General features: G+C 41.2%; 1 protein-coding gene across 3 annotated transcripts in view; it reads left to right on the top strand.

The window, feature by feature from the left end:
* LOC131224819 (uncharacterized) overlaps positions 1 to 18,391 on the top strand; it is a 31,478-nt gene extending 13,087 nt beyond the window's left edge. The window contains exons 3-7 of one of the 3 annotated variants that reach the window (XM_058220222.1): positions 3,858 to 3,882; positions 16,106 to 16,183; positions 17,812 to 17,916; positions 18,000 to 18,161; positions 18,230 to 18,391. In XM_058220222.1, coding sequence (XP_058076205.1) covers positions 3,858 to 3,882; positions 16,106 to 16,183; positions 17,812 to 17,916; positions 18,000 to 18,116 — 325 coding nt within the window. In that variant the 3' untranslated portion in view covers positions 18,117 to 18,161; positions 18,230 to 18,391. Of the gene's footprint in view, positions 1 to 3,857; positions 3,883 to 16,105; positions 16,184 to 17,811; positions 17,917 to 17,999 lie in introns of all 3 variants that reach the window. The other 2 variants (XM_058220223.1, XM_058220221.1) reach the window with 2 other exon arrangements.
* The last annotated feature ends 9,499 nt before the right edge of the window (positions 18,392 to 27,890 follow it).

A 27,890-nucleotide genomic window follows, 5' to 3' on the forward strand; every position in this document is an offset into this window, starting at 1 on the left:
ACTTGTCTTTGGGCTTCTATTCTTTTCACTCCGGCGTTTTTTTAATAAAGCATTGTTACTTCTCAAAAAAAAAAAAGAGGTGAAAAGAAGAAGAAAAAAGCAAAAAAAGAAGAAGAAAAGATTAGATTGTCTACTTGTGTATATGATTTATCATCATCATCTAAGCCCAAACCCAAGGAAATGGGGTTGGCTACATGAATCTATTTCCACCATTCCACTCCATTGAGGTTCATTACTTCAGTTAGACCACAGGTCATCAAGTCTTTTCTTACTACCTCCACCGACATCCTTTTGGGCTAATGTTTGTCCCTTTAGAACCTTCAACTTGTACCAACTCACTCCTAACCAGCGCAATTCTTGCTCTCCATGGCACATGACTAAATCATTAAGTCTACTTTCCCTCATTTTATTACCTGTTGGTGCTACTCCTAAGTTCCCTTGAATTCATTTATTTCTAATCTTATCCTTCCTTGTTTTGCCACTCTTCCATCTCAACATCGTTATTTCAGCTACACTCATCCTATGAACATGTTTTTCCTTCCCATAAAGCATGGCTGGTCGCCATCCTATAAAATTCCCTTTCAATTTGAGTGGTACACGATGCTTACATAACTCCAGACATACATCTCCATTCTTTACTTTGTTTTTTTTTTTTTTTTTGTTGTTGTTAATATCTATCCGTGTTTGTTTCTATCATTCTCACATGTATGCTTACAATACGTGCTGCCTCTGTAAACCTTTATTGTGTCCATTTAATTACAGTTTTGTTCATTGTTCCACTCCTTGTACTAATACAAGTGCCTATTTTGTTTTCTGCAGTAAGCCAATGGAGGAGGATGCCAATGTAAGTTATCTCAGCATTTAGCTCTATAAACATGAGGTTTTCAAGCCCCACAGATCCCCCCACAGGTACCTCTACAGGCAGCTACATTTGCTACCATGGCCTAGTGTGACACTTGAGCTGTGCATCAGATGGGATCCACCATGTAGGTCGTCCATCGAGAAACTCTCACTGGACAACAATCGGGTAGGCCACAGAGGAATGGAAGCTTTTCTAAGTCGTCCATTGTTTTTCGTTAATTTATGGCCTACTGGATATTTGGCTGGCCTGAGTAAGCCTGATGATCAAGGTGGTGGTTGCCATCCTGATGCATGGCATGAATATCATACATGTGCTGCTCATGTAGCTGTGTGTGGAGGTGCATCAGTATGCTTTTAAAGTTATTACTAACACAACGACAATTATTATGTAATTGATCTTATCGGTCACAAATACTCTGATATTTTTCTGATGTTTGATGTAATGATTTTTTCTATCGTTGGGACAAGCTATGATGATGATTGTTAGCATAGTTGTTCGGCCATGAGTCTTGTTTCTAGACCTGTAAACAGCGACATGTAATTTCTAGGGAAAAATATGCATTTAGCATTTTATTTTTTTTAAATTTTTTTTGAGAATTAACTGCGATTTTCATTAAAGGAAAAAAGAAAACAAGAAGGGGGAAAACCTGCTGAGATAGCAGGCCCCACACCTATCAAAAAAGAGAAAAATTTCAAGAAGACAGATTAACGACATTCGAGGCCCATTCGAAAATAAATTGGTGCACCCTTAACTATAACCTCCACCGAATTTGAGACATCTCTAAAACATCTGTTGTTTCTTTCTTCCCAGACTGCCCACCAAATGGCTAAAAGAGACATTCTCCAAACCACAGTCATATCTTTACCCAGGGACACACCATGCCAGGCTGCGAGAAGACGATCCATAGAATGCGGAAAAGACCATGAGACCGCAAACAAGGACAACAGGACTGACCAAACCTGTTGGAGGAAAGGGCAATGAATGAATAGGTGGTCTGTCGTTTCTTCATTTGGCATGCAACAAAGACAAATGTTTGATATTATCATACCCCTTTTCCTTAGATTGTCAACATTAAGGACTTTCCTTCTCCCCACTAACCAACCAAAAACTGAAATCTTGGGAGACACTTTGTATTTCCATACTTTAGCTGTCATGACCTCATCAGGCAACACTGATTTTCTGCCAATGCAAAGATATAAGGATTTCATTGAAAATAGGCCCTTCTTATCCGGGCTCCAAACAAGCCAATCATTTTGAAGAATATTAGGATGCCAATTACTGATGTGTTCGAGAAGAGCCGCAAATTCTTCAATTTCCCAGTCGTGGAAATTCCTTCTACATGGGGGATGCCATACCACTTCATTGTCGTGAAACGAGTAGCAATCAGCGACCGCGATGGAGCAGTTGGGAGCCAGACGATATACAGAGGGAAAGTCCTCCTTCAGGGCCGAAGTACCAACCCAAATATCTTCCCAAAATCTGGTCTTTTCTCCTTTGCCTATAGAGTGCCCGATCCTATTGCAAACTTCCTTACTAGAGCTTAGCACCCCTCTCCATAGAGAAGAAGCTCTATAGGAGGACTCCTTGGACCACCAGCCATCGGGTGAGCGCCCATATTTACATTTGATTAGCTTGTTCCAAAGTGCCCCTTCTTCAGTCCCAAGTCTCGACCACCACTTGCCTAATAAGGCCCGATTCATATCTTTAAGATTTCTAACACCAGCCCCACCTTCCTGATATTGCTGATACATTCATTTCGTGCCTTAGTCTTGTGCTCAATCACTCTTTTCCAAAGTTTCATAGCATGGCTTATTAGTTTAATCCCATGATAGTTAGTGCAGCTTTGTATCCTCTCGTTTATTTTGTGCCATGATACATTTCCTCCATTTGTCTGGCTATATATATTATATTATATTATATTATATTATCATTATCTTACAATCTTGATGAAGAACTTAAACCAAAATAACTTAGTATCCCTTATAAAATTCCAAACCTCAGTTGGTATACCATTTGGTCCAAGGGCCATTCCTGTTTTCATCTTTCTCAAAGCTTCTTTCACTTTAGATATCCTAATCCTTATGAAAGTATCTATGGACTTTGATGCCGTTTAAGTTTATGGTTCCTTCTATCCCTATGCTTTCAGAGTGATTGTTGTTTAACAAGTTCTGAAAATAGCTTCTCTACCTTTCATTGATCTCATCGTCCTTAACTGGAACCCTTTGGTCATTACTCTTTATGCATCCAACATGATCTAGGTCCTCCTCTCTCTCATTTTTGTAAGTTTGAAGGCATCTTTTTCACCTTCTCTTGTCCCCGATCTATTGTAAAGATCGTTATAAGCTTTAATTTTAGCCTCGCTTGCTACTTAGCAAATCTTTTTACATTTCTAATGTACTCAACCATCTCATTGTGCATGACTTTTATTACTTCTTCAACATTCCTCTTTCTTTCTTCCATCAATTTATTTATGAATAAAATGTGTTCTCCCCTTTTAAATTCTACCATCCAGTTTTTGGAGACCTATTAATTTCATTTCCTTTCTTCCATCTCTTAATGTAAACATCCATAACTATTAACCTATGTTGCACGGTCAAACCCTCTCCAGGTGTCATATTAATCGTTCTGTCTTCCTAAGTAGATAAAAAATCTATTTGGCTTGTATATGATCCACTTTCGAAAGTTATTAATATAACTCCAGACATACATCTCCAGGTGGTACGCGATGCTTACATAACTCCAGACATACATCTCCATTCTTTTTTTTTTTCTTTTCTTTCTTTTTTTTTTTTTTTTTTTTTTGTATTTTTTTGTATTTTTTTGTTTTTTGTTTTTTGTTGTTGTTAATATCTATTCGTGTTTGTTTCTATCATTCTCACATGTATGCTTACAATACGTGCTGCCTCTGTAAACCTTTATTGTGTCCATTTAATTACAGTTTTGTTCATTGTTCCACTCCTTGTACTAATACAAGTGCCTGTTTTGTTTTCTGCAGTAAGCCAATGGAGGAGGATGCCAATGTAAGTTATCTCAGCATTTAGCTCTATAAACATGAGGTTTTCAAGCCCCACAGATCCCCCCACAGGTACCTCTACAGGCAGCTACATTTGCTACCATGGCCTAGTGTGACACTTGAGCTGTGCATCAGATGGGATCCACCATGTAGGTCGTCCATCCAGAAACTCTCACTGGACAACAATCGGGTAGGCCACAGAGGAATGGAAGCTTTTCTAAGTCGTCCATTGTTTTTCGTTAATTTATGGCCTACTGGATATTTGGCGGCCTGAGTAAGCCTGATGATCAAGGTGGTGGTTGCCATCCTGATGCATGGCATGAATATCATACATGTGCTGCTCATGTAGCTGTGTGTGGAGGTGCATCAGTATGCTTTTAAAGTTATTACTAACACAACGACAATTATTATGTAATTGATCTTATCGGTCACAAATACTCTGATATTTTTCTGATGTTTGATGTAATGATTTTTTCTATCGTTGGGACAAGCTATGATGATGATTGTTAGCATAGTTGTTCGGCCATGAGTCTTGTTTCTAGACCTGTAAACAGCGACATGTAATTTCTAGGGAAAAATATGCATTTAGCATTTTATTTTTTTAAATTTTTTTTTGAGAATTAACTGTGATTTTCATTAAAGGAAAAAAGAAAACAAGAAGGGGGAAAACCTGCTGAGATAGCAGGCCCCACACCTATCAAAAAAGAGAAAAATTTCAAGAAGACAGATTAACGACATTCGAGGCCCATTCGAAAATAAATTGGTGCACCCTTAACTATAACCTCCACCGAATTTGAGACATCTCTAAAACATCTGTTGTTTCTTTCTTCCCAGACTGCCCACCAAATGGCTAAAAGAGACATTCTCCAAACCAAAGTCATATCTTTACCCAGGGACACACCATGCCAGGCTGCGAGAAGACGATCCGTAGAATGCGGAAAAGACCATGAGACCGCAAACAAGGACAACAGGACTGACCAAACCTGTTGGAGGAAAGGGCAATGAATGAATAGGTGGTCTGTCGTTTCTTCATTTGGCATGCAACAAAGACAAATGTTTGATATTATCATACCCCTTTTCCTTAGATTGTCAACATTAAGGACTTTCCTTCTCCCCACTAACCAACCAAAAACTGAAATCTTGGGAGACACTTTGTATTTCCATACTTTAGCTGTCATGACCTCATCAGGCAACACTGATTTTCTGCCAATGCAAAGATATAAGGATTTCATTGAAAATAGGCCCTTCTTATCCGGGCTCCAAACAAGCCAATCATTTTGAAGAATATTAGGATGCCAATTACTGATGCGTTCGAGAAGAGCCGCAAATTCTTCAATTTCCCAGTCGTGGAAATTCCTTCTACATGGGGGATGCCATACCACTTCATTGTCGTGAAACGAGTAGCAATCAGCGACCGCGATGGAGCAGTTGGGAGCCAGACGATATACAGAGGGAAAGTCCTCCTTCAGGGCCGAAGTACCAACCCAAATATCTTCCCAAAATCTGGTCTTGTCTCCTTTGCCTATAGAGTGCTCGATCCTATTGCAAACTTCCTTACTAGAGCTTAGCAACCCTCTCCATAGAGAAGAAGCTCTATAGGAGGACTCCTTGGACCACCAGCCATTGGGCGTACACCAAGGTGTCCCGTATCGGTATCAGTTGGCGTAACGGTGCCCTCCAAAACCGATACGGATACGGGCGGTGCATTTTTTTTTTGCCAAAAAAATATGGATTAAATCCGGAATATTCTAAGCATTCCAAATATGCATTCATTTATAAATTGAAACATGTTTATGGTGGTGTAACGGTCTACTCTTTGGTGAGAAGTTGTATCGGACTGTCTGATTAATTTTTGAACCAGGTAACCTGAATTTGACCACAAAATTCATATATTTAATTTTCTAAATATCTAATTTATATACTTAACAATTTGATATCATTTCTCCCAATAGTTCTTTAAAAAAATGAGATTTAATTCAGGTAGATGGCGTTGCCAATTTCGGGCCGACTTGGAGGACCAATCTATGCCCCAAATTGGCCTCAAATTCATGCAATTTATTGCCATTATCCCACTTATGAATTGGTGGACATTTATTGGATAGTGAATCATGAAAAAAAATCAAAAGGCCCTATTTTAAAAAATAAAAGTCCACAAAATAACAATTAAAACTATTCAAATAATTTAATTTTGGCATTGTGAGTTAGCAATTGCAGTTCATAATTTAATTGGTAAATTTTAAGTTAATATGTCTCGTGTTCAATTTTTTAAGGGCCCGAATTAGGCGGGACTCGGATTGTGAAGTGTAGCACATGTGTCAAAGTTTTTTGGGCCCCACCCGTGATGAATGTGTTATATCTAAACCGTCCATTCATTTGACGAGATCGTAATACAAATCTAATTATGAAGTGGACCACACTGCAAAAACCAGTGGGGGATTGAACGTCTACCATTGAAACCTTTTTTGGGATCACGGAACTTTTGGATCAATATGAAATTTGTTTTTCCTCTTCATTGAGGTCTTTTTGACCTTATGAACAGATTGGATGGAAAATAAATGTTATGGTGGGCCTACGAATTGTTTAATGGTGAAAATCATCATCTCCGCTGTTATTTTTGGTGTGGTCCAGACGATCTTTGGATACGATTCATTTTTTGGGTAATGCTCTAAAATGATATTTAAAAATAGATGAACGGTGTAGATATAATAAATACATCATTGTGGAGCCCATATAACTTTGATCTCCTTTGAACCGTTCGTACCACTCGAAGCTCGAGGAGTGTCAGCGCTCGTCTTAGCGTGACACGTACCTACAGTAGGTAAGCTGGTGGTGTGGTAAACCTGCAAGAAAAAAAGAAAAAAAAGGAAAGGAGAGGGAAACCGAAAAGAAAAAAGAGGGAAAGAAAGAAAAGAAAAAAGAGAGAGAGAGAGAGAGAGAGAGAGAGAGAGAGAGAGAGAGAGAGAGAGAGGAGGAGGAGGAGGAGGAGGAGGAGGAGAAAAAATAAGAAGGCCGCGGCCGCAGCCGCATTTGTCCAAGAAGAAGAAGAAGAAGAAAAGAAAGTAAAAAGGTAAGTTTTTTTTTTTCTTTTTCCAAGGCCCGTCCGTAACGGCCGTTATGGCTCGTAACGGCCCCGTAATGGCCGTTACAATCACAGAATTCTGTAACGGCCGTTTCGACCCCGTATTGCGTAACGGTGTCGGCCGTTACCGTTACGTATCAGCCGATACGGCCGTATTAACGGATACGGGACACCATGGCATACACCCATATTTACATTTGATTAGCTTGTTCCAAAGTGTCCCTTCTTCAGTCCCAAGTCTCCACCACCACTTGCCTAATAAGGCTCGATGATATTGCTAACACACCTCATTCCAATCGAGTAAATGAAATTTTTTCTTATCCTCCATCCTATGCCAAAGAAAGTCCCGTCGTAGTCTTTCCAAGATTGCAAGAATCTTAGCCGGACACTTGAAGAGACATGAAATATAGGGGAAGGTTAGAAAGAGCCGCTATTATCAAAGTAAGACGCCTACCTAAAGATAAATATCTGCACTTTCACTTGGCTAAGTAAGATTCAAACCTATCGATAACTTTGTCCTATAAAGCCAACGGAGGTTTACCTACGCATAACAGGAGACCAACGAAGGTTGTCGGAAGCGATCCCGTAGCACAACCAAAAAAATCAATAAACACTTTAGATTCAGCAACATCCAAGTTGACACCAATCATCCTTGACTTTGTCAGATTCACTTTAAGGCCCAAAACCGCTTCGAAACAACGGATAGAGGTGCAAAGATTACTGACTTTATTGAGATTTGCCTCATAAAATAAAAAGGGTGTCGTTTGCAAATTGGATATGAGAAAGGGGGTGCCTTTCACCTTGAACCCACCAATAATACCTTCTACTTGACCTTTGCCTAGCATGCTTGAGAGGGCCTCACCCACTATAAGGAATAAGAAGGGGGAGAGGATCTCCCTGCCGCAAGCCCCTTGAACTCTTTAAAAAACCTTAGGGGACCTGTTTAAAATTATCGAGAAAAAAGCTGACCCAATGCATTCCTTCATCCAAGATATCCACTTGGTCCCGAACACCAACCTATGAAGCATATACAGGAGAAACTGCCAATCGACGTGATCATAGGCCTTCTCTAAATCAAGATTGCATAAAAGGCCCTTAGCTCCAGATATATGACTTGAGTGAAGATATTCGGCAGCAATGAGGGCGCTGTCAATGATTTGTCTTTCAGGAATAAACGCACTTTGATTATGGGAGATAATCTTGCCTAAAACCCCCTTCAATCGAGAAGCCAAGACTTTGGCCAGAATTTTATAGGGCCTATCAAGGAGACTGATCGGCCTATAGTCTTGCAACGATTCCACTCCACTAATCTTAGGAATAAGCACAATAAAAGAAGCCCCCATTGATCTGGACAGCCTACCGTTGATGAAGAACTCATTGAAGAACGCCATAAGATCGTTCTTTAAAACATCCTAGAAAGGCTAATAAAATGTACTCGGGAAACCATCAGGACCGGGAGCCTTATTGCCTCTCAGCTCATGGACTGCCACCTTAACCTCCTCAATTGTAAACTCCGATTCAAGAAACGTCGCTTCCATCTCAGAGATACATTGGAACGAAAGAAAATCCAGGGTCGGTCTACACCAACCTTCTGCCTGAAGAAGATTTCTGAAAAAAGAAATGGCCTCCTCTGTAATACGGTTTTTCTCTTCAATCCGCACTCCATTCACCAACAGACTACTGATCTTATTCTTTCTTGCTCACGCACTGGCCAGAGAATGAAAATATTTAGTATTTTTGTATCCTTCCTTTATCGACTTACTCCTGGATTTTTGCCTCCACGAAATCTTGTCTTCGGACACCCTGGTTGAGAAATCTTGAATTAGCTTGGCTTGTCTGGCCCAAATTGTACTATCGGTAGAGGTGAGCATCGAGTCGAGTCGGACCGGATTGAGTTCGACTTGACTCGTTCCGAAACTTTCGCTACCATGACCGAACTCAATCCGATCCGGGACCGAGTCCGGGTCCTTTGACTCGATCCGATCCATCATACTGCTAGCCTGACCCGAACCGAGTCAGACTCGGTCAGGGAAACCGAGTCGGATCGGGTTGGGTACAGTTCGGATCACATTCTCCATTTCAATGGTAGACGTTCAACCCCCATTGCTTTTTGTAGTGTGGTCCACTTGATCTTTAGATTTGTCTTATTTTTCGGCTCAAGCCTTAAGAGGAGCCCGCCAAATGGATGGACGGTTTGGATATAACACATACGTCACGATGGGACCCACAGAACTTGCTTACGCCGATACACAAACCGGCATGGTGAATGGCAGTCTCTTACGTGCGGAGTACTCCTGCCAGGGGGGTTATGTACTTACGTTTACCCTCCCATTAAAATATCACGATCCTTTTTTGGGCCCACTTAGGTATGGTTCACAAATCCAGACCATCCATTATGTGTCCCACTTAGATGAGGGGTCAGACCAAGTTTCAGATGCATCCAAATTTTAGGTGGGCCCCACCAAGCGCTTTTATATGTTTTTGGAATGTTTTTACATGATTTTAGATGGTATGGCCCACCTGAGTTCCGTATACGGCTGATTTTTGGGATATCCCATAATTTAAAGGGGACACATCAAATGCACGGTGTTGATGTTTGACACATCACGGTGGGGCCTGCACAGCTCAACTCACAGAAAGTTCCCATGAGCTATACGCATAGAAACTATTCGGCTACCCCTGCTGTGTAGTTCGGTGCTCGATGCACCTCGAGCCTTGAGCACAACAGAGGTAGGATTGGGTACTCCTTTCACCCACCAACGGTGGATGGTCGGTGCTCCGTGGACCCCAGCATGATGTCTTTATTTTATCCATGCTGTCCATTTATTTTTCTAGGTAGTTTTATGATATTAAAGTAAAAATGAGGTATATCTCGATCTCAAGTAGACAACATTATAGTAAATAGTGTTGAATGAACATTGTCCGGATCGGATCGAATCGGATCCATTTGGATCGGATTTCGAATCGGATTGGTCCGGAATGACCATTGATCAGAACTCGATTCGATGAACGGTCGGATCTGACTGATCCTACTCGATCCGCACTAATCCAGGCCGTCGGTTCGGTTCCGAATGGTTCAGATTGAGTATGATCGGATTGGATCCACCGGATTGGGTCAGGCATGCCCAGCTCTAACTGTCGGTAGGCCTGTCTTCAATCGCAACATATATGGACTGAATCTCGAGTAGAATGGCCTCAGTTTCTTCCTGCCTTCTATGCAGATCCACCTTCTTCCAAGCTTTTATCTTCTCCTTAAGCATATTTAATTTTTTGCTAAATCTGTACCCTGCAAAGCCATCGATCTTGAACCCTTTCCACCACTCTGAGATAAGCTGCGTGAGGCCCTCGATCTGCAACCAAGAAACATCGAACCTGAACAGTTTCGGTCCCTAGTTGTCCTCCATAGAATAATTGGACTGTGATTTGAAGTCGGACAAGGCAACACATTGTGAAAAAAGAGGGAACGCTTCGATCTGTTCCCCTGACAAAAGAAATCTGTCCAGGCGCGCCAGAGTCGGGACCGATCTCTGATTAGACCAAGTGAATCTTGAGCCGATCAGACGAGGATCCACCAATGCATGAAGCTCGATCCAACGAGAAAAAGAGCGCATGACAGGAGAGACTCTACCATCCTTGGATATCTCTTCTGCATATCGCGTGATGTTGAAGTCTCCTCCAATGCAGTAGGGGCCATCAAAGCTTTGCCTAACTACATTCAATTCATCCCAAAAGGCAGATCTACGATCTTCTTGGTTAGGGCCATACACCGAGCAGATTAGACAAGAAAGTTCAGAACTGACTTGTTTGAGAATAACCGAAACCGAGAATGAACCAACCCAACTACGCTCCAAGGACCACTGAGACGACTTCCAAGCTACCAGGACACCACCTGGGCTTCCTATCGCATTTAACGGCACCCACTTCGCATCTGTTTCCTTCCATAGAGAACCCATTAGATAACTGTTGAAGGCCTAGACTTTAGTTTCCTGAAGGCAGATAATTCTTGCTCTACTCCTGCCAATGATATCTTTTATCAGACTTCGCTTCTTCTTTGAACCCACCCCTCTAACATTCTAAGAGAGAATTATCATCTAAGAAACAGATCTTCCCCATCGCCCTCTCCGGACCTGCCCAACGTAATCTCGTTACGGCTAAAAGAGCTGGATAGGAGACTCTGTAGTTATTTGTTTCTTCTTGACTTGGGGGATTGAATTCTTGGAGATTTAGAACCTTGAATGGGGTGCCCGCGAGTCTCAATACAGTGGAAAAGCGCAATAAAGTCTTCAGGATGGTCTCCAAAGGAGAGACCCAAAGATCTCCCTACGTGGCCCAAAGCTTCCCTTATCCACCTTTTGTCCTGAATAGATTCAACAAGCTTCGCCCTCTGCGCTGCCGAAAGCATTTCCGCCATCTCAGCTTCCCCAGAGACATGTATCACGGTCCCCAATCTGATCTGAAGGGGCTCTGCTTTGATAATACCTTCCCCATCATGTTCCTGAAAAAGAGCTAACATGGCTGAATTGGATAATATCTCTCATTGGGAGGCCGAGCAGGGCGAAGAGCAGCTCAGCATCTCGGCTTGCTCTGAGAATGAAGATTCGGTGCTGTTATCAGTACTATTTCCACCCTCCAGCGCGCTACCAGATGAGAAGTGGAGAAGTCGGGAGAGTTGGAGACATTTGCAATCGGGTCTTCATCTCTATGACGATTAGAAAGAAGTTGCAACGAGAGCTTACTGAGAAGAAGATTAGCTGCTGAAGGAATGAAGTCTGGACGCGTAGGATCAGATACGAAATGATGATCGGCATTTGGATCTGGCCTTAGGGACAGGTTCAGATTCAAAGAGAGCTGGTTCGGGACTTCCGGAGCCTCGAGCTGATGGCTAGTTGCGGACTCGAGCCTATAGATGGGCAGCCGAGCCTCTTGCTGGGTTCCATCTGTCTGAGAATGGCATGCGATATCGACGCGTGTCTCTACCGGGCTGTTGTGATGAGATAAAGAGGGGTTGGCACACGTGCGGAGGTAGAGTCGCTACCCGCCGTCCATCTATGCAGGAGAGAGGGATCTCTGCCCTGAAGGGCTTGATCGTGTCACTAAAGGAGGGAACTATGTCGACATCCCTGCTTATGTTGACATCCTGCCTGCTCTCATCGACTCGATCTACACCTTCCACGTATCGCTCATCTTTGTTGCGATGTTGACAGGTGTTCCAAGAAAAAACAGGTGTTCCTGCAGCGCACGCTACCTCACTGTCTCGCTATAATGGTGGAACTGAGGAGTATCGGAGGCGTACTCCATCTTCTACTTCCCCGACTGTTACAGCTGCTGACGGCGACTGCCAGCGCTCTTTCGACCTGCAAAGGTCACCCCATCTTGGAATGGGAGCATCTTTAGCCTCCTATTGAACTGGGAGACTCACCACTCTCTGATCAGCCGTTACTTGGATGAAAAGTGGTAATGGCTTCCCCTTCCTCCTACGAATCCTTGCTCTAATTACACCCACCTCCTCGCCCTTCAGCATTTTGGGATCCAACTCGATGAGTTGACCCAAACTCGCGGTGGCAGACTGGAAGAATTCTTCATACCATAATTCCAGAGGGACCGACCATATTAAGATCCAAACCTCTTCAAACCCAAACATCGAAAATTCTTCCCATCTTTGAATAGCAACAATCGGACCTTCTTTGTGAAGAACTCCTGCCATAATTAGAAGATCTAGGATGTATCCTGGACTCATCCTGATCCACAGCTCGTTGAAACCGATGGGTTTGATTGTGTAGCAGGAAGTCGGAGCTCTACAACAATCATCAAGCCACTGTTGAACTTGAGGTAGGGAGGCACCCTCCTTGGCGATGGCTACCACTAAATCCTGAAGTGCTACTTTTGATTTTGCAAAGGCTGCCGGATTGACGGAAATTCCTATGTCGTCATTTAAACCCGATTTGTCACTATCCCTGTCCTTCATCTTGCGAGCTCCATCTGCAGTATTTGGATCCGCCTCGCGAGATGAAGAACCACCACCATTGTTAAGCAGGATCTCTTCGAAGGAGATATAACCCTGCTGGAACGTTGTACTGTTGTAGCTTTTCCTATTCGAGGTCTGAGGAGAAATAGGCCTCTGGGGTCTTCTTCCTGGTTTAAACCTAAGTTCTGGGCCGAATCTCGCCCTTTGAACTCGCATTTTGTCCCCCCCCGAAACTCTCACCATCTAAAGATTGAATCGCCTTCCGTAGTTCTGCGTCCGAACTCATTCTAACCAAAGCGAAACCCGTATATGATCCATTAGCCTTGTTCCTAGGCATTACAACATCCATCGCAATACCAACCCTTCCAAATTCCCTAGCGAAATTAATGGGAAGCCATCCTGCTGGGTAGCCTTTAACGAACAAGGTAGGGTAGCTGGCTACATCTCTGTTCTTCTTAGGGGCCATCTCTTTCCTTTGTTTCTTAGCAACTGCAACCCAGTCTTCCCGTTTATCTTGTCCAGTCGAGGGTACCATGACTCACTTCCCTTTTTCACTGATTCGGTGCGGTTCACCTTCGGCCATCGTCGCCATTATCGGATTTGTGTCCTCGCCCACCTCTACTGTTACTTCCCCCTCTTTTGCTATCGGCCCGTCATTGCTCGTCGCTCGTCATTCATCTCGTTGCTCGTCGCTACTCGTTCATCTCGTCCCTTGTCGCTCCTCCCTTCCAAAATTATAGATATATAAAAGCATGCTACTTGATGTTTATGATTTCCATCCAGTTCATTGGTCGATCATCATCGTCATCGTCATCTAAGCCTTATCGCAACTAATTGGGGTCAGCTACACAGATCCTCTTCCACTATTTCAATCTATCGTGGACCATATCCTTAGTTAAACCATAAGCCCTCAAGTCTTTTCTTACTACCTCTACCCACGTCCTTTTGGGCCTTCATAATTAAGATATATAAAAGCATGCTACTAGATGTTTATGATTTCCATCCAGTTCATTGGTCGATCATCATCATCATCGTCATCTAAGCCTTATCGCAACTAATTGGGGTCAGCTATACAGATCCTCTTCCACTATTTCAATCTATCGTGGACCATATCCTCAGTTAAACCATAAGCCCTCAAGTCTTTTCTTACTACCTCTACTCATGTCCTTTTGGGCCTCTTCCTTGTCCTTCTAGCACTTCGAACAAACTCACTCGCTCTAACCGGTGCAATTCTCGGTCTCCATTGCACATGGCTAGACAAAATGGTTTGACAAGTGCATATTATCATGTGGATATTGGTTAGAGGTGTACACGAATCGAGCTAGCTCGGTTAGCTCGCTCGACTCGACTCGAAAAGGCTCGATTCGACTCGGTTCGAAGCTGAGTTTGAGCCGAGTCGAGCTGATTTTTTGAGCTCGAAATTGAGTTCGAGCTGGCCCCTGCTCGACTCGACTTGGATCGAACCCAGCTCAAATCAAACTCAGATCGAGCCAGTTCGGTCACTCGGTTACTTTGATATTGATGTTGCTCACCAAGTGTTTGATGAAATGACTCAAGGAAGTGTGGCTGGTGGCAAGGAAGGTATGTATATGAAACCAACACCCTTTTTTTCTTGATTTTTATGTTGCTTAGAAGGTGTTTGATAAAATACCCGTAAAACCATTGCTGCTGTCTCAAATACAGTGAGATTTTGAAGGTGCAGTCCAGGTGTTTGTGAAAATGCTGCAATGGCGAACTTGGCTCGAACTGGCCCGAGCTGCTGACCAAACCGAGCCGAGCTGGCCCGTCAGGCTCGAGGACCAAGCCGAGCCGAGTTGAGCTGAGGCCAGCTCGACTCGGTTCGACTCGATGTACACCCCTAATATTGGTCATCCATGCATGTATGTGGCTTTCCTCAACGCTACTAGAAATGTGGTTCATTATTAATCATCACTGCCCTGTCCCAGCTGCCCTGCCGTTTATGGTTCCTGTTTCGCCAACTGCAAGATTCAGGCTGGAATTTCATGATTGCTTGGCAATGTTTGGGGACCAGCTACCCACTTGACATCAACCCACTTAACCAGACTTATAGCCAGCTGGGGTGTTGCCACCAGGTGGAGACCTAGACTGCAGTGACATAATTACTTCACCATCATCTGCAGTTGCATAATTACTTCATCATCGATCATCATCATCTGGAGTTACATAATTACTTCATCATTTTTAAAAAAAATATTATTTGCTATAAACTGAGCTATGGTCATTGGCCTGGACCATTTTAAGAATTTAATTAGAGCGATATGAAATAGATTTTAGGTAAAAAGATTATTTATAAAAAAATCAGTAACAAAGTTCTCAAGGAATAAGTGCAAGTTTTCCTGTGACATAGCTTAGACTTATTACTACTCATCAATCTCTAAGTGCCAATAGGATTGCCCTCTTGACATGTTGCAAGTTAATGGCACAAGCATGGCCTTTGAGCCTAGAGAAAGTGCGAGATAGCCTCAAAGCTGTTGAGGTGAGAGCCAAGTAGTAGAATTTGAAAATAGAAGAAAAGAAATGCAAAAATTAGATTATGTAAGAAGGGCGGGAAATATGTTGGAAGCATGAAAATGTGCTAACTTGAGTTTTCCACATAAAATAGGAACACAAATCAAGCTAACTTTGGACAATAGAAAATCCTAAGAATCCTTCTATGTGAATCTTAAGTGGTCTTCATCAATAATAACGGAGCAAGGAAAGAAAAACGAAGGAATGTATTTACTTGTGTAAGAAGTTATATAATATTTGACTCATATATAATGTTTTGCATCATGTCTAAGACATTTGAGAATATCCGCAACATGCAAAATTCAACTGTGCTACACTATTATGAGTTCCTGTTTCTACAATGGTCTGAATTTGGTGGCAATTGATTCCCTCTATTGTTGATCAAATGTCCTTCCCTTGGGAATGGGGAGTGTTGGATATCATTATTAGCGACCTTCAAAAATTTTCTTCCCTTAGATCATTTGCTTCCCTTCTCAATATGGTGAATATAGTAGCTGATGCAATTTCTGGTCAAAGTGGTGTTTGTTGCTTAGCTTAAAGCAACTGACATAATTGATCTTAAAATGATTAAAGTTTGGCTGAACTACAACCACTCGTATTATGCATATGCAATCTGCTACCATTATCATTTGATGCTCACTAAACTTTTTCCTACAGGGTGCTAAGACTGAGGAGGAAGAATTCAACACGGGTCCACTCTCTGTATTAATGATGAGTGTTAAGAATAACACCCAGGTAAAGAGTTTTTTCTGTTTTCTAATTTATTAACTAGGGACTGGAAAAACAATAGAAAGCACATGAGACCCACTGCCAATTTGCCAAGGCAATTTTGCTGTTACATTGCCACTCCAGATTGAGCTGTTCCATATTGCCCATTAAATGTAAAATGGAAGTTACGGACAGGGGTACAACATCCGATTTGGAGTGTCTTTGTAACGCAGGAGTTATCAACCCATTATGTTGTGGCATGACCTAACCCATTAATTAATCGGTTCAGGCTTGCTCGACAGACCTGACCCGCCCCAGCACGGCCACTCTTGGGTTTTAAGAATGGAAGACCTAAAGGTATGCTCAGCCTGGCCCAATTAGTGGATGCAAACATACATCATTTGTATGTATCTGTACTTAAACACAGGTTTTGGGCCAGTTGGGACATTTTGTATAGACCATTTATAAGCTACATGAGTGGGTTGGGTAGTGTGGGGTTCAGGCCTGGCCTATTTCCTTAAACGGTCCACATTTTCTAACACGATCCCGACCCATTACCCATTTAGCTTTGGCCCAAACCTGCCCTAAAGAGGTCGAGCCAATTCACCTGTGAGCTGAGCTGACCCATTGCCATTTGCCACTGCTAAGTGGAAATGAGATCCAGATATAGAGAGACAACTTACCAACATCTTATTCATCTTGCGTGTCCTCAAGGTTGTTAGCTTCTCTTCCAACAAGAGCCGTCCAGATCCTTGACCATAAAGCCTTCTGAGAAAGAATCAGAAAAGAGTCGATGCCCTCTCAGACAGCTTCTGGTTCCTTTTGTTTCTTTGAGCTACTATGTAAAAAACCACGAGTCTTTTGTCAAGAACAGTCAAGTCCAAGGCTAATTGATGCATGTATTACATTCTTCTTTTTCTTCTTCTTCTTCTTCATAGGAAAATAGGTGAAATACCATCCTTACCTCCATATTTTTATCCATATGGAAAATAGGTGAAATGCAACCCTTACCTCTTAATCCACGCCCACCTTCATATTTTTATCCACATGGATGATAGGTGAAATATAGCCTTTACCTCATAATCCACACATGCACGTGCACGCCCACTCACACACAGAGGATACCTAACCAAGCCCCAAAACAAATTATCTGACTCTTGATTTTGAAAAGGCCACTTTAAGGCTTCAGGCATCTTTGATTTGGATCCTGCTACTAAAATCAAGCAAAAAGTTTCAACTTTATAGGTGAAAAATGATCGATTAAACGAAACAAAAATCTTAATTAAAAACAGGAAATGTGGTGGCTACTCCTGCATCTCTACTTGCGAAACCTACTAGCTCTGTGTGTGCCACAATAGCACAAGTATGGTAGGTCTAGGTGTCATCTAGTAGGAATAGCTGTGTTTGTTCTGCATAAGTTGTGCCACGCATATACGTGGAATGTTGATCTTTGCTCAACTTTTTACTTTTTCATTTTGTATATGTGCGGCCTTCCTACCATGCAAACTAGGCTGATTTTGGGCCAGGAGCACTGCCATATGAACGGCGTGGATCTCATGTGTTCCTCATTGGTGTGGGGCGAGTAGGTTTTGGAATAGCAGTTCACGAAGCACTAGCAAACAAAATGAGCATTTTACTAAATTCTGGCTCTTCAGGTGCTCATCAACTGCAGAAACAACAAGAAGCTTCTTGGCCGTGTGAGAGCCTTTGATCGTCACTGCAACATGGTTCTTGAAAACGTGAGAGAGATGTGGACAGAGGTAAGTTTCTCTCAAAATGCAACCCTCTATTTCCTTGTTTATCGACAATTCATCTTTCAAGTAACAATTGATTCGCTGTGCAGGTACCCAAGACAGGGAAAGGCAAGAAGAAAGCTCTCCCTGTTAACAAGGACAGATTCATCAGTAAGATGTTCCTTCGTGGAGACTCTGTCATCATTGTTCTCAGGAACCCCAAGTAAGGTAATTGGATCTGCAACATTCCCATCTGGAGGTTTTGGTGTTTGGATGGCTGATGAATGGCAATAGAATTCTCTATTCTGTTATAAACCATCTGCCTTAGAACTTTCTAGATGCTCTTCCAATAACACTTGTCTCCTACCCGTAGTCCTGGATTCACTGCAGCAACTTAGATTGTCTTTTCTGTTGATTTTTCCTTAGGTACTACAAAGCACTGATGGTAATATACATTAGCACATCCGTGTAAAAAGAAAATGCAAATTGAGGTCTTTTCTTTTGGAGGGGGGTTGCAATGGGGTGTGCCACTGGACCTGCCTGGTGATAAACAGGACTGCATCTAAAAATGGACATGTAGGATGGGTTCAAAAGATACCCTATTTATTGAACGGGTTGAGCCTGCTGATTTGACCTTTAAACTTCCCACTTCTCTAGGCTTTGAAACTTCTAGCCCGAGGCATAGTTCTAAAACTTGCTGGTTTTACTAATTGACATGTTGATTAGTCACTGGGAAACACAGCTCGTGAGAGTAATCCAGTCCCTTAGGGCCCGTTTGGATACTACCAAATAAGTTACTTTTTCTACTTACAGCAGTAGATAAGTTATTTGAGATGAGTTTGGTTTACGATCAATTAGAAGTAGCTTTATATATATATATATATATATATATATATATATATATCACTTTAGTTTAATAAGTAGAAATCAAGATAATCTACATAAGACATAAGTGTCATGGGTATCTAATCTGAACGGTCCATGTGATGCGGAATCCCATGAAACCCCCTGTGGAAAATTTTTACCCAGCTCTAAATATCTGGTGGGCCATAGCAAAGAGAAATATAAATCAATGGAGGAAACGTTTTTCTTTTTTCATGGCCCATAAAAGTTTTAGATCAAAGTAAACTTGGGCCTGGGGGGTTTCATGAAGTGCTGCTTCACATGGATCGTTCAGATTTTGGATTCACAGCTCGTGAGAGTAATCCAGTCCCTTAGGGCCCGTTTGGATACTACCAAATAAGTTACTTTTTCTACTTACAGCAGTAGATAAGTTATTTGAGATGAGTTTGGTTTACGATCAATTAGAAGTAGCTTTATATATATATATATATATATATATATATATATATATCACTTTAGTTTAATAAGTAGAAATCAAGATAAGCTACTTAAGGCATAAGTAACTTACGATCCAAACGCCCCCTAATTGACCATACTGGCTGAGTTGGTTTGCTGGCTCTGCCACTCTTCGTGGTGTGTAGTGACTCAGAGCCGATTCACTCGCTTGATCAAACTTTTTTGGGCCCAATAAAAACTTGAAGTGGCAGACTCACATCCTTTGCTGAGAAAGCAGAGGTCTGTAACCAGTACACAAGCTCAGGTATTATTAGCTGTTAGTTTTGCTTGGTTATTTTATATATTTTCCATTAACACAACTATTCTGGATATTTATCATTAATTATTATTTTTTTAGTTTAATTATTAAATATTGAGCAGAGTCCAGTAAAGACTCAGTCTAGACTTCGAGTTGACCTGACCCAGTTGGACTTAAAGGGGAGCTGAGAAGGGTTTTTGAACTATGGCCTGAAGTACCTGTGATGGTTGGTTATTTCATTTCTTTGGTGTGGAAAACTTGGTCTCAACTCATCACTTTGTGAAGTTGGTGTCATTGTTAGGATTACACAGCTTGCACCGAGTTAGGGTCCCTGAGGTCAGCCCAAAAATATGAGTCCGGAGCTCGAGTCCAACCTGGACTTGAAATGGGCCAGGTTTTCTGCCGAGCCCGATCCAATCAAAAGTCTGTCAAGCCCATGCCAGGCTGTTTAGCAATTTCTACACATATATGAACGGCAAGCATCGCACATGTACAGACGTATGTTAATGTTATCATGATTTTACCGGACTGCTTGAACCCGACCCAATGGACCAATGAGCTTGACCGAAACCCAGCTTGATTTTAAATCAGGACCGTGCTTTTAAATGCAGCCCAACCTGATTGACTTCATCAGAATATATATATATATATATATATATATATATATATATATATATATGTGAGAGAGAGAGAGAGAGAGAGAGGGGGGGTTACCCTGCCATTAAAACATTCAAAATCATTTATTGGGCCCACTGAGATGTGGTTCACAAATCCAGCTCATCCACCGTGTCCCACTTGGAAGAGGGGTCAGACCAAGTTTCAGTCCAAAACTCAAGTTGGCCACACAAGTGCTTTTGTATGTTTTAGGCATGTCTTTAATGGTTTTATATGTTATGGCCCACCTGAGTCCCGAATACAGCTGATTTTTATGATATCTCATGAACTATAGGGGACTCATCAAATGCACGACACACATCACGGTGGGGCCCGCACAGCTCGACTTCATGGGATGTTCCCATGAGGTACACACACACACACACACACACACACACACACATATGGAAAAGGTTCTATGCGGTTGAGCTCATGGGAACTTCCTATGAGGTCGAGCTGTGTGGGCCCCACCATGATGTATGTCGAACATCAACACCATCAGTCAGATGCACCATTCCATGGTGGACCTAGGGCTTAAAAAATTCAAGTCAATCTGTTACTTGTCTGGGCCACACCACATACAAAAGTTGAAAGGGGTTATTCTCCATTAAAACATTCATAATAATTTTTTGGGCTCACCGAGACGTGTTTCACAAGTCCAGCCCATCCATTATGTGTTTCCCACTTGTATGAGGGTTCAGACCAAGTTTCAGACGCATCCAAATTTCATTGTTTTCTGTGAAATGGGGAGTAAAGGGATATGATGTGGTCCATCTACATTCAATGGCCAAAAGTCTTTTGATAGTTTGATGAGATGCCCTCAATGGTCCAAATGTTGCCAGATGCTTTCTCTAAATAAGATTATTGATTTTCGACTATTTGTGGTGGGAACTCAGATGGACGGTAATTACGTGGTGGGCAGAAGAGGCGAGCAGTCTGAAGGAGAAGCGACTGTTTGCAAGTGGCCTTTGATATAAACATGCTTCTGCTCTGGAATGTGGTAGTTTATACACACGCAGTTCAAAATTGTACACGTGGCATGAAGTTATATAGAATTAGACTGTCCAATTCCAAATTGAGGCCTGTTTTGGATGGCTCTTAAACCGAAATTAAACTGATCTGACATCCTACCTGCCTTATTGATGGACGGTTAATATGAGGAAGTACATGTTTGAACTCGGGAAGCGTACTAACGGTTCAAAGGAGATCAAAGTTGCATGGGCCCACAATGATGTATTTATTACATCCACACCGTTCATCCATTTGGCAATATCATTTTGAAGCATGAGCCCAAAAATGAGTCATATCCAAAGATCAACTAAACCACACCAAAAATAGCAGCGGGGACTGATTCTCAGCGTTAAAATATTTTGTAGGGCCCACCATAACGCTGATTTTCCATCCAACCTGTTCATAAGGTCACACAGATCTGGATGAAGAGGAAAAACAAATATCATATTGATCCAAAACTTCGATGACGAATCTCCCACTGATTTTTGCAGTGTGGTCCACTTTATTTTTGGATCTGTCTTATTTTTTCGGCTCAAGCCTTGTGACGATCTTGCCAAATGGATGGACGGTTTGGATATAACACATACCTCATGATGTGACCCACAGAGCTTGGCGAGTCAACACACCAGCTAGCTCGGTCGTGTGTGGTACACCAGCCAATCCGCTTCCAAAGAAATGCCCATTTCTCAGAGGCCCTGGTTCTGTGGACGTGACATTCGGATTATGACATATCTAAAGTGGGTCCCACCGTTTGGACGGTTCGGTGGAGGTAGGTGAGCAGTTTCTGGGCACATGCGTACGAAACCATTACACTCCCACCTTTTTTATGGGCCAGGATTGGGAAGCGGATTGGCTGGCGTACCACACACCAGCTATATAGCTGCTGTAGGTACGTGTCGTGCGAAGACGAGCACCGACACTCCTCGATCTTCGAGTTGTACAAACGGTTCAAAGGATATCAAAGTTACATGGCCCCACAGCTATATATTTATTATATCTACACCCTTTATCTATTTTTATAAATCATTTTGGAGCATTGTCCAAAAAATGAATCATACTCCCAGATCATATCATTTTAGGGCATTATCCAAAAAATGAATCATATTCTAAGATCATATGGATTACACCACAAATAGCAGTGGAGATAATGATTTTCACCTTTAAAAAATTCGTAGGGCCCACTATAATGTTTATTTTCCATCCAATCTGTTTATAAGGTCTCAAAGACCCAAATTTAAGAGGAAAAACAAATTTCATATTGGTCCAAAACTTCTTACCCTAAAAAGGGTTTCAGTGGTAGATGTTCAATCCTGCTCAATCCCCGGTGTGGCTTCACTTGATAGTTACATTTGTCTTATTTTTCGTCTCAAGCTTTAAAACGAGCTAGCCAAATGGATAGGCGGTTTCGATTTAACACATACATTATGATCAGACCCATGGAACTTGCTGACGTCAATACAATAGCTATATATATATATATATATAGGTAAAAGGTACTATGCGGTCGAGCTCATGGGAACTTCTCATGAGGTCGAGCTGTGTAGGCCCCACCGTGATGCTTGTCGACCATCAACACCGTGCATTTGATGGGTCCCCTTTAAATTATGGGATATCCCAAAAATCAGCCGTATAGGGAACTCAGGTGGGCCATACCATCTAAAAGCATGTGAAGACATGCCTAAAACATATAAAAGCACTTGGTGGGGCTCACTTGAAATTTGGATGCTTCTAAAACTTTGGTTTTAACCCTCATCCAAGTGGGACACACATAATGGATGGGCTGGATTTGCAAACCACAACTCGGTGGGCCCAACAAATGATTATGAATTTTTTAATGGAGGGTAGCCCCTCTCAACTTTTGTATGTGGTGTGGCCCACACAAGTCACGGATTGACTTGATTTTTGAAACCTAGGCCCACCATGGAATGGTGCATCTGACTGATAGGGTAGATGTTCGACAAGCATCACGGTGGGGCCCACACGACTCGACCTCATGGGAAGTTCCCATGAGCTCGACCGCATAGTACCTTTTCGTGTGTGTGTGTGTGTGTGTGTGTGTGTGTGTGTGTGTGTATAGCCAATCTGCGAAAACGAATTGGCTACTCCCCTGCCACCAGCCCTGTGGCTGGTGGTTGGTGATTCGTGGGCCCCACCATGATGTATGTGTTTCATCCATTTTGTTCATCCATTTTACGGATCATTTTAGAGCTTGATCCGAAAAAATGAGAGGTACATAAATCTCAGGTGGACCACACCACAGGAAAGCAATAGTGATTGGATATTCATCATTAAAATCCTCCTAAGGCCCACTAATCTGTTTATTTGACATCTAATCTGTTGATTAGGTCATACAGGTCAGATGAAGGGAAAAAACAAAGATCAGCTTGATCCAAAACTTTTATAGCCCATAAAATTTTTTTAATGGTCGACGCTCATTCAACACTTTTTCTTGTAATGTGGTCCACTTGAGATTTTGATATACCTCATTTTTTGTTTCATACAATAAAATGATATGGAAAAATAGATGGACAACATGGATGGAACACATACATCATGGTAGGGCCCACAGAGCACCAACCACCAGCCATTGGCTGGTGTCAGGGGGAGTAGCCAATCCGTTTCCCGCCAGGACATGGTCATGGGTGAGGATTGGGTACTAGTATTACCCCGACAGGGCATCGCTACATACGGATATCCCTGTCAGGGGTTCTGCGGGGCCCACCATGATGTGTTTTATCTAAATCCATTTTGAAATATCCTATGCCCCGCCGTGATTTTTATTTTCTATCCAACATGATAATGAGGTCACATTGAACCGATGATCGGAAAACATAAATAAAGAGTGTGGAGTCCACAAAAGGGAGGATTCAACCACTCATTGACCAATTTGATCCGTTCATCTAGTTGTACAAATGTGATTTCAAATAAGAATTTTTCTAATTTTCTATTTGAAGATGTATGTGGCCCACAATTATACTAATATTATGCATTAATTTTAAACTGTTTCCTCTGGTGTGGTCTATTTATGATGAGTTTTGTCTTTAAATTTAGGATGATGACATAAAATTAAAATCCCTTACATGTGGATAAGTTTGATTTATTTCACGACAATGCAGTGGGCCACACTTAAGATGTGGATGGGTTGAAAATATGAGGCCCTTGCTGCATGAGGGGCATTTGTCCGTTTCATTCTTCCTTTTTTGGTTTTTTTATTGGAGGGAAAGAGGATGTGAAAGGGAGGATGATGTTTCTTCTTTCTTTTTTCCTTCATTCTTTCGTCATTCTTTGGTTCCCTTTATAGTTGTTTTTTGATTTTTTTTTGGTTGGGTATCAATGGTGGGAGTTTGTGAAAGGGAGGAGGGTATGAAAGAAGGTTGTAATTGATGAATTTTTATGATAGAAGAATCTTGTAATGGATGAATCTGTAATAGATGAATTTTTGTATTGGAAGAATATTGAAATGGAAGTATGTTGTAATGGATGAATGTTATATGGTGGATCATCGATATGTATTGTGGATTGCCGATATTTAGTTTGGATCGCAGATATTTTCACTATGGATTATCGATATTCATTGTGGATCACTGACATCACTGTTGATCGCCGATATTCATCGTGTATCGCCGATATATTCATTGTGAATTACTGATATTCACTATAGGCCACGGATTCCACGAAAATGGCCATAACTCATTCCTTACATGTTTGATTTAGGTGATCTTGTGCTTGTTTGAAAGATAATTTGATGATGTTTCAAATGGCTTTGGAATTATCTAATTTGGACACCATTTGATTATCGAAAAGTGAGCCTAAAATTCATCATTCATTGTGGTTCGCTGATATTCATTGTGGGCCATTGATCTCACGAAAATGGTTACAACTTCCTCATTACATGTCCGATTTAAGTGATTTTATGCTCGTTGAAAAAATAATTTGATGAACTTTCAAATGAATTTAGAATCATCTCATTTGGACATTTTTTGATCATCCAAAAGTGAGCACAAAGTTTATCATTTATTATGGATCATTGATATTCATCGTGGGCCACCAATCTCACGAAAACGGCTATAACTCTTTCGTTACATGTCTGATTTGGACGATCTTATACTCGTTGGAAAGATAATTTGATGAAATTTCAAATGACTTTAGAATTATCTCGTTTGGACACTATTTGATTATCCAAAAGTAGGCCCAAAGTTCATCATTTACCATGCATCAATAATATTAAAAGCAGAACACTGATATTCACTGTGGATCACTGATATTAATAGTGGACTACTGATATTTACTACAGGCTACTGATATTCAATATGGACCGTTGATATTCACTGTGGACTAGTGGACAACTGATATTCACTATGGAACCCTGATATTAATAGTGGACAGCTGATATTCATTGTAGAACATTAATATTAACTATGGACTGTTGATATTAACTACAAACTAAATTTAGTAGTCCACTATTAATATTAGTGGTCCACAATAAACATCAGTTGTTCACTGCTAATATTAGTGGTCCACGGTGAATATCATTGGACCACTGTTAATATCATTGGTCCATAGTGAACATCAGCGGTCCATAGTGAATATTAGTAGCCTGTAGTAAATATCAATAGTCCATTATTAATATCAGTAGTCTATAGTGAATATCAATGGTTCACTGTTAATATCAACAGTTAGAGTTGGGCATCGAGTTAAGTCGGACCGAGTTAGGGCTGACCCGACTCGATCTGATTTTGAAATATACCTAACCCGAACTCGATTCAACTTAGTACCAAGTCTAATATGCATGAACCGATCCGAGTCTGGGTCTGGCCTGGACTAATTCGGACCGAGTTGGGTTGGGTGCAGCGGGTATCTACGACTGAAATCTAAACTCACCTTGGTGCATTTGCTGGAATTACAGCCTCTTCATCAGCTACACGATATCTCAGATATGAAACATTAGATCTGAGTTACGCGCGCGCGCGCACACACACGAATGCATCGAGTTTTGGATTGAGTCGAGTTAATATTGAGTTGGATTTCAGGTCGAGTCAAGTCGAGTTACTAGGTGGCCCGAACTCGACTCAATTTGAGTTCGGATTGGATGGAGTCTACTCAGTTCGGATCAAGTCAAGTCTGAACAAGTCGGACGAGTTGAGTTTGTTGAGTCGTCCCGTGCCCAGCTCTATCAACAGTCCACAACAAATATTAGTGGTCGACAGTGAATATCACCAATCCACAGTAAATGATGAACTTTGACTCCACATTTAGACAATTAAATGGTGTTTAAATGAGATGATTCAAAAGTCATTTGAAAGTTCATCAAATTATCTTTCCAATGAGTATAATATCACATAAATAGGACATATAAGGAGGGAGTTATGACCATTTTTAGGGATCAGTGACCCATAATGAATATCGGCGATTCACAGTGAATATTAAATTTTGGATTTGCTTTTGGGCAACTAAATGGTGTTCAAATGAGATGATTCTAAAGTTATTTGAAAGTTCATCAAATTATTTTCTAACAAGCAAAAAATCACTCAAATTGAACATGTAACAAGGGACTTATGACCGTTTTCGTTAGATCGGTGGGCAATAGTGAATATCTACAATCCACGGTGAATGTTGAACTTTAGGTCCTCTTTTGGGCAATCAAATGGTGTCCAAGTGAGATGATTTAAACCATTTAAAAGGTATTCAAATTATCTTTCCAATAAGCACAAGATCACCAAAACTGAGCATAAAACGAGAGAATTAAGGTCGTTTTCGTGGGATCAGTGGTCCATAGTGAATATTAGTGATCCATAGTGAAAATATTAGCGATCCGCAATGAATATCGGCGATCCACAGTAAATATCGATGATCCACACTAAATATTAGGGTCCACATTGAAAATCGACGATCTACACTAAATATTAGGGATTCATAATGAATATCGACGATCCACACCGAATATCGACAATTTACAATGAAAATATCGACGATCTACACTGAATATTGATGATCCACAGTGAATATCGACAATGCACAATGAATATCGACGATCCGTACTGAATATAGGCAATCCACAATAGATATTGGTGATCCACCATACAACACGTATCCATTACAATAGACTTTCATCTCAACATTCTTCAAATACAAAAATTTATCCATTACAATAGACATCCATTATAACATTCTTTCATTACAAAAATTCATTCATTATAACATTCATATATACTTTATTCTCTTTTACAAACTCCCACTATTTATATATTAAAAAAAAATTAGAAAAAATCTTTCTATGGGTTGATGTCTATCTGATAAAAAAAATACCATCTTTCTTTTCACACCCTCCTCTCCTCCCGTGAAAAAAACCAAGAAAGAAGGAAATGTCCAAATGACCTTCATGCAACTAGGTTCCACATTTTGAACATATCCACACCTTAGGTGGGCCCCACTGGGTTGTCATGATGTAAATCCAACTCGTCTACATATAATGAATTTTAATTTCATGTCATTGATCTTAGTTTGAAGTAAAATTCATTACAAATGGATCACACTCAAAGAAATAGTTTAGAATTAATGCATAATGTTAATGTAGTTATGGATGACAGACATATTCAAATAGAAAATTAGAAAAAATCTTTCTATGGGTTGATGTCTATCTGATAAAAATGAAGGATCATATCGGTCGAGGTATGAGCAAATCCTTATTTTCAAGGGAGTTCGCGCCATTTAAAAAAAAAAAAAAAAAACATTTCTCATT

The sequence above is a fragment of the Magnolia sinica genome, chromosome 14 (assembly GCF_029962835.1).
Source record: "Magnolia sinica isolate HGM2019 chromosome 14, MsV1, whole genome shotgun sequence".
NCBI lineage: Eukaryota > Viridiplantae > Streptophyta > Magnoliopsida > Magnoliales > Magnoliaceae > Magnolia > Magnolia sinica.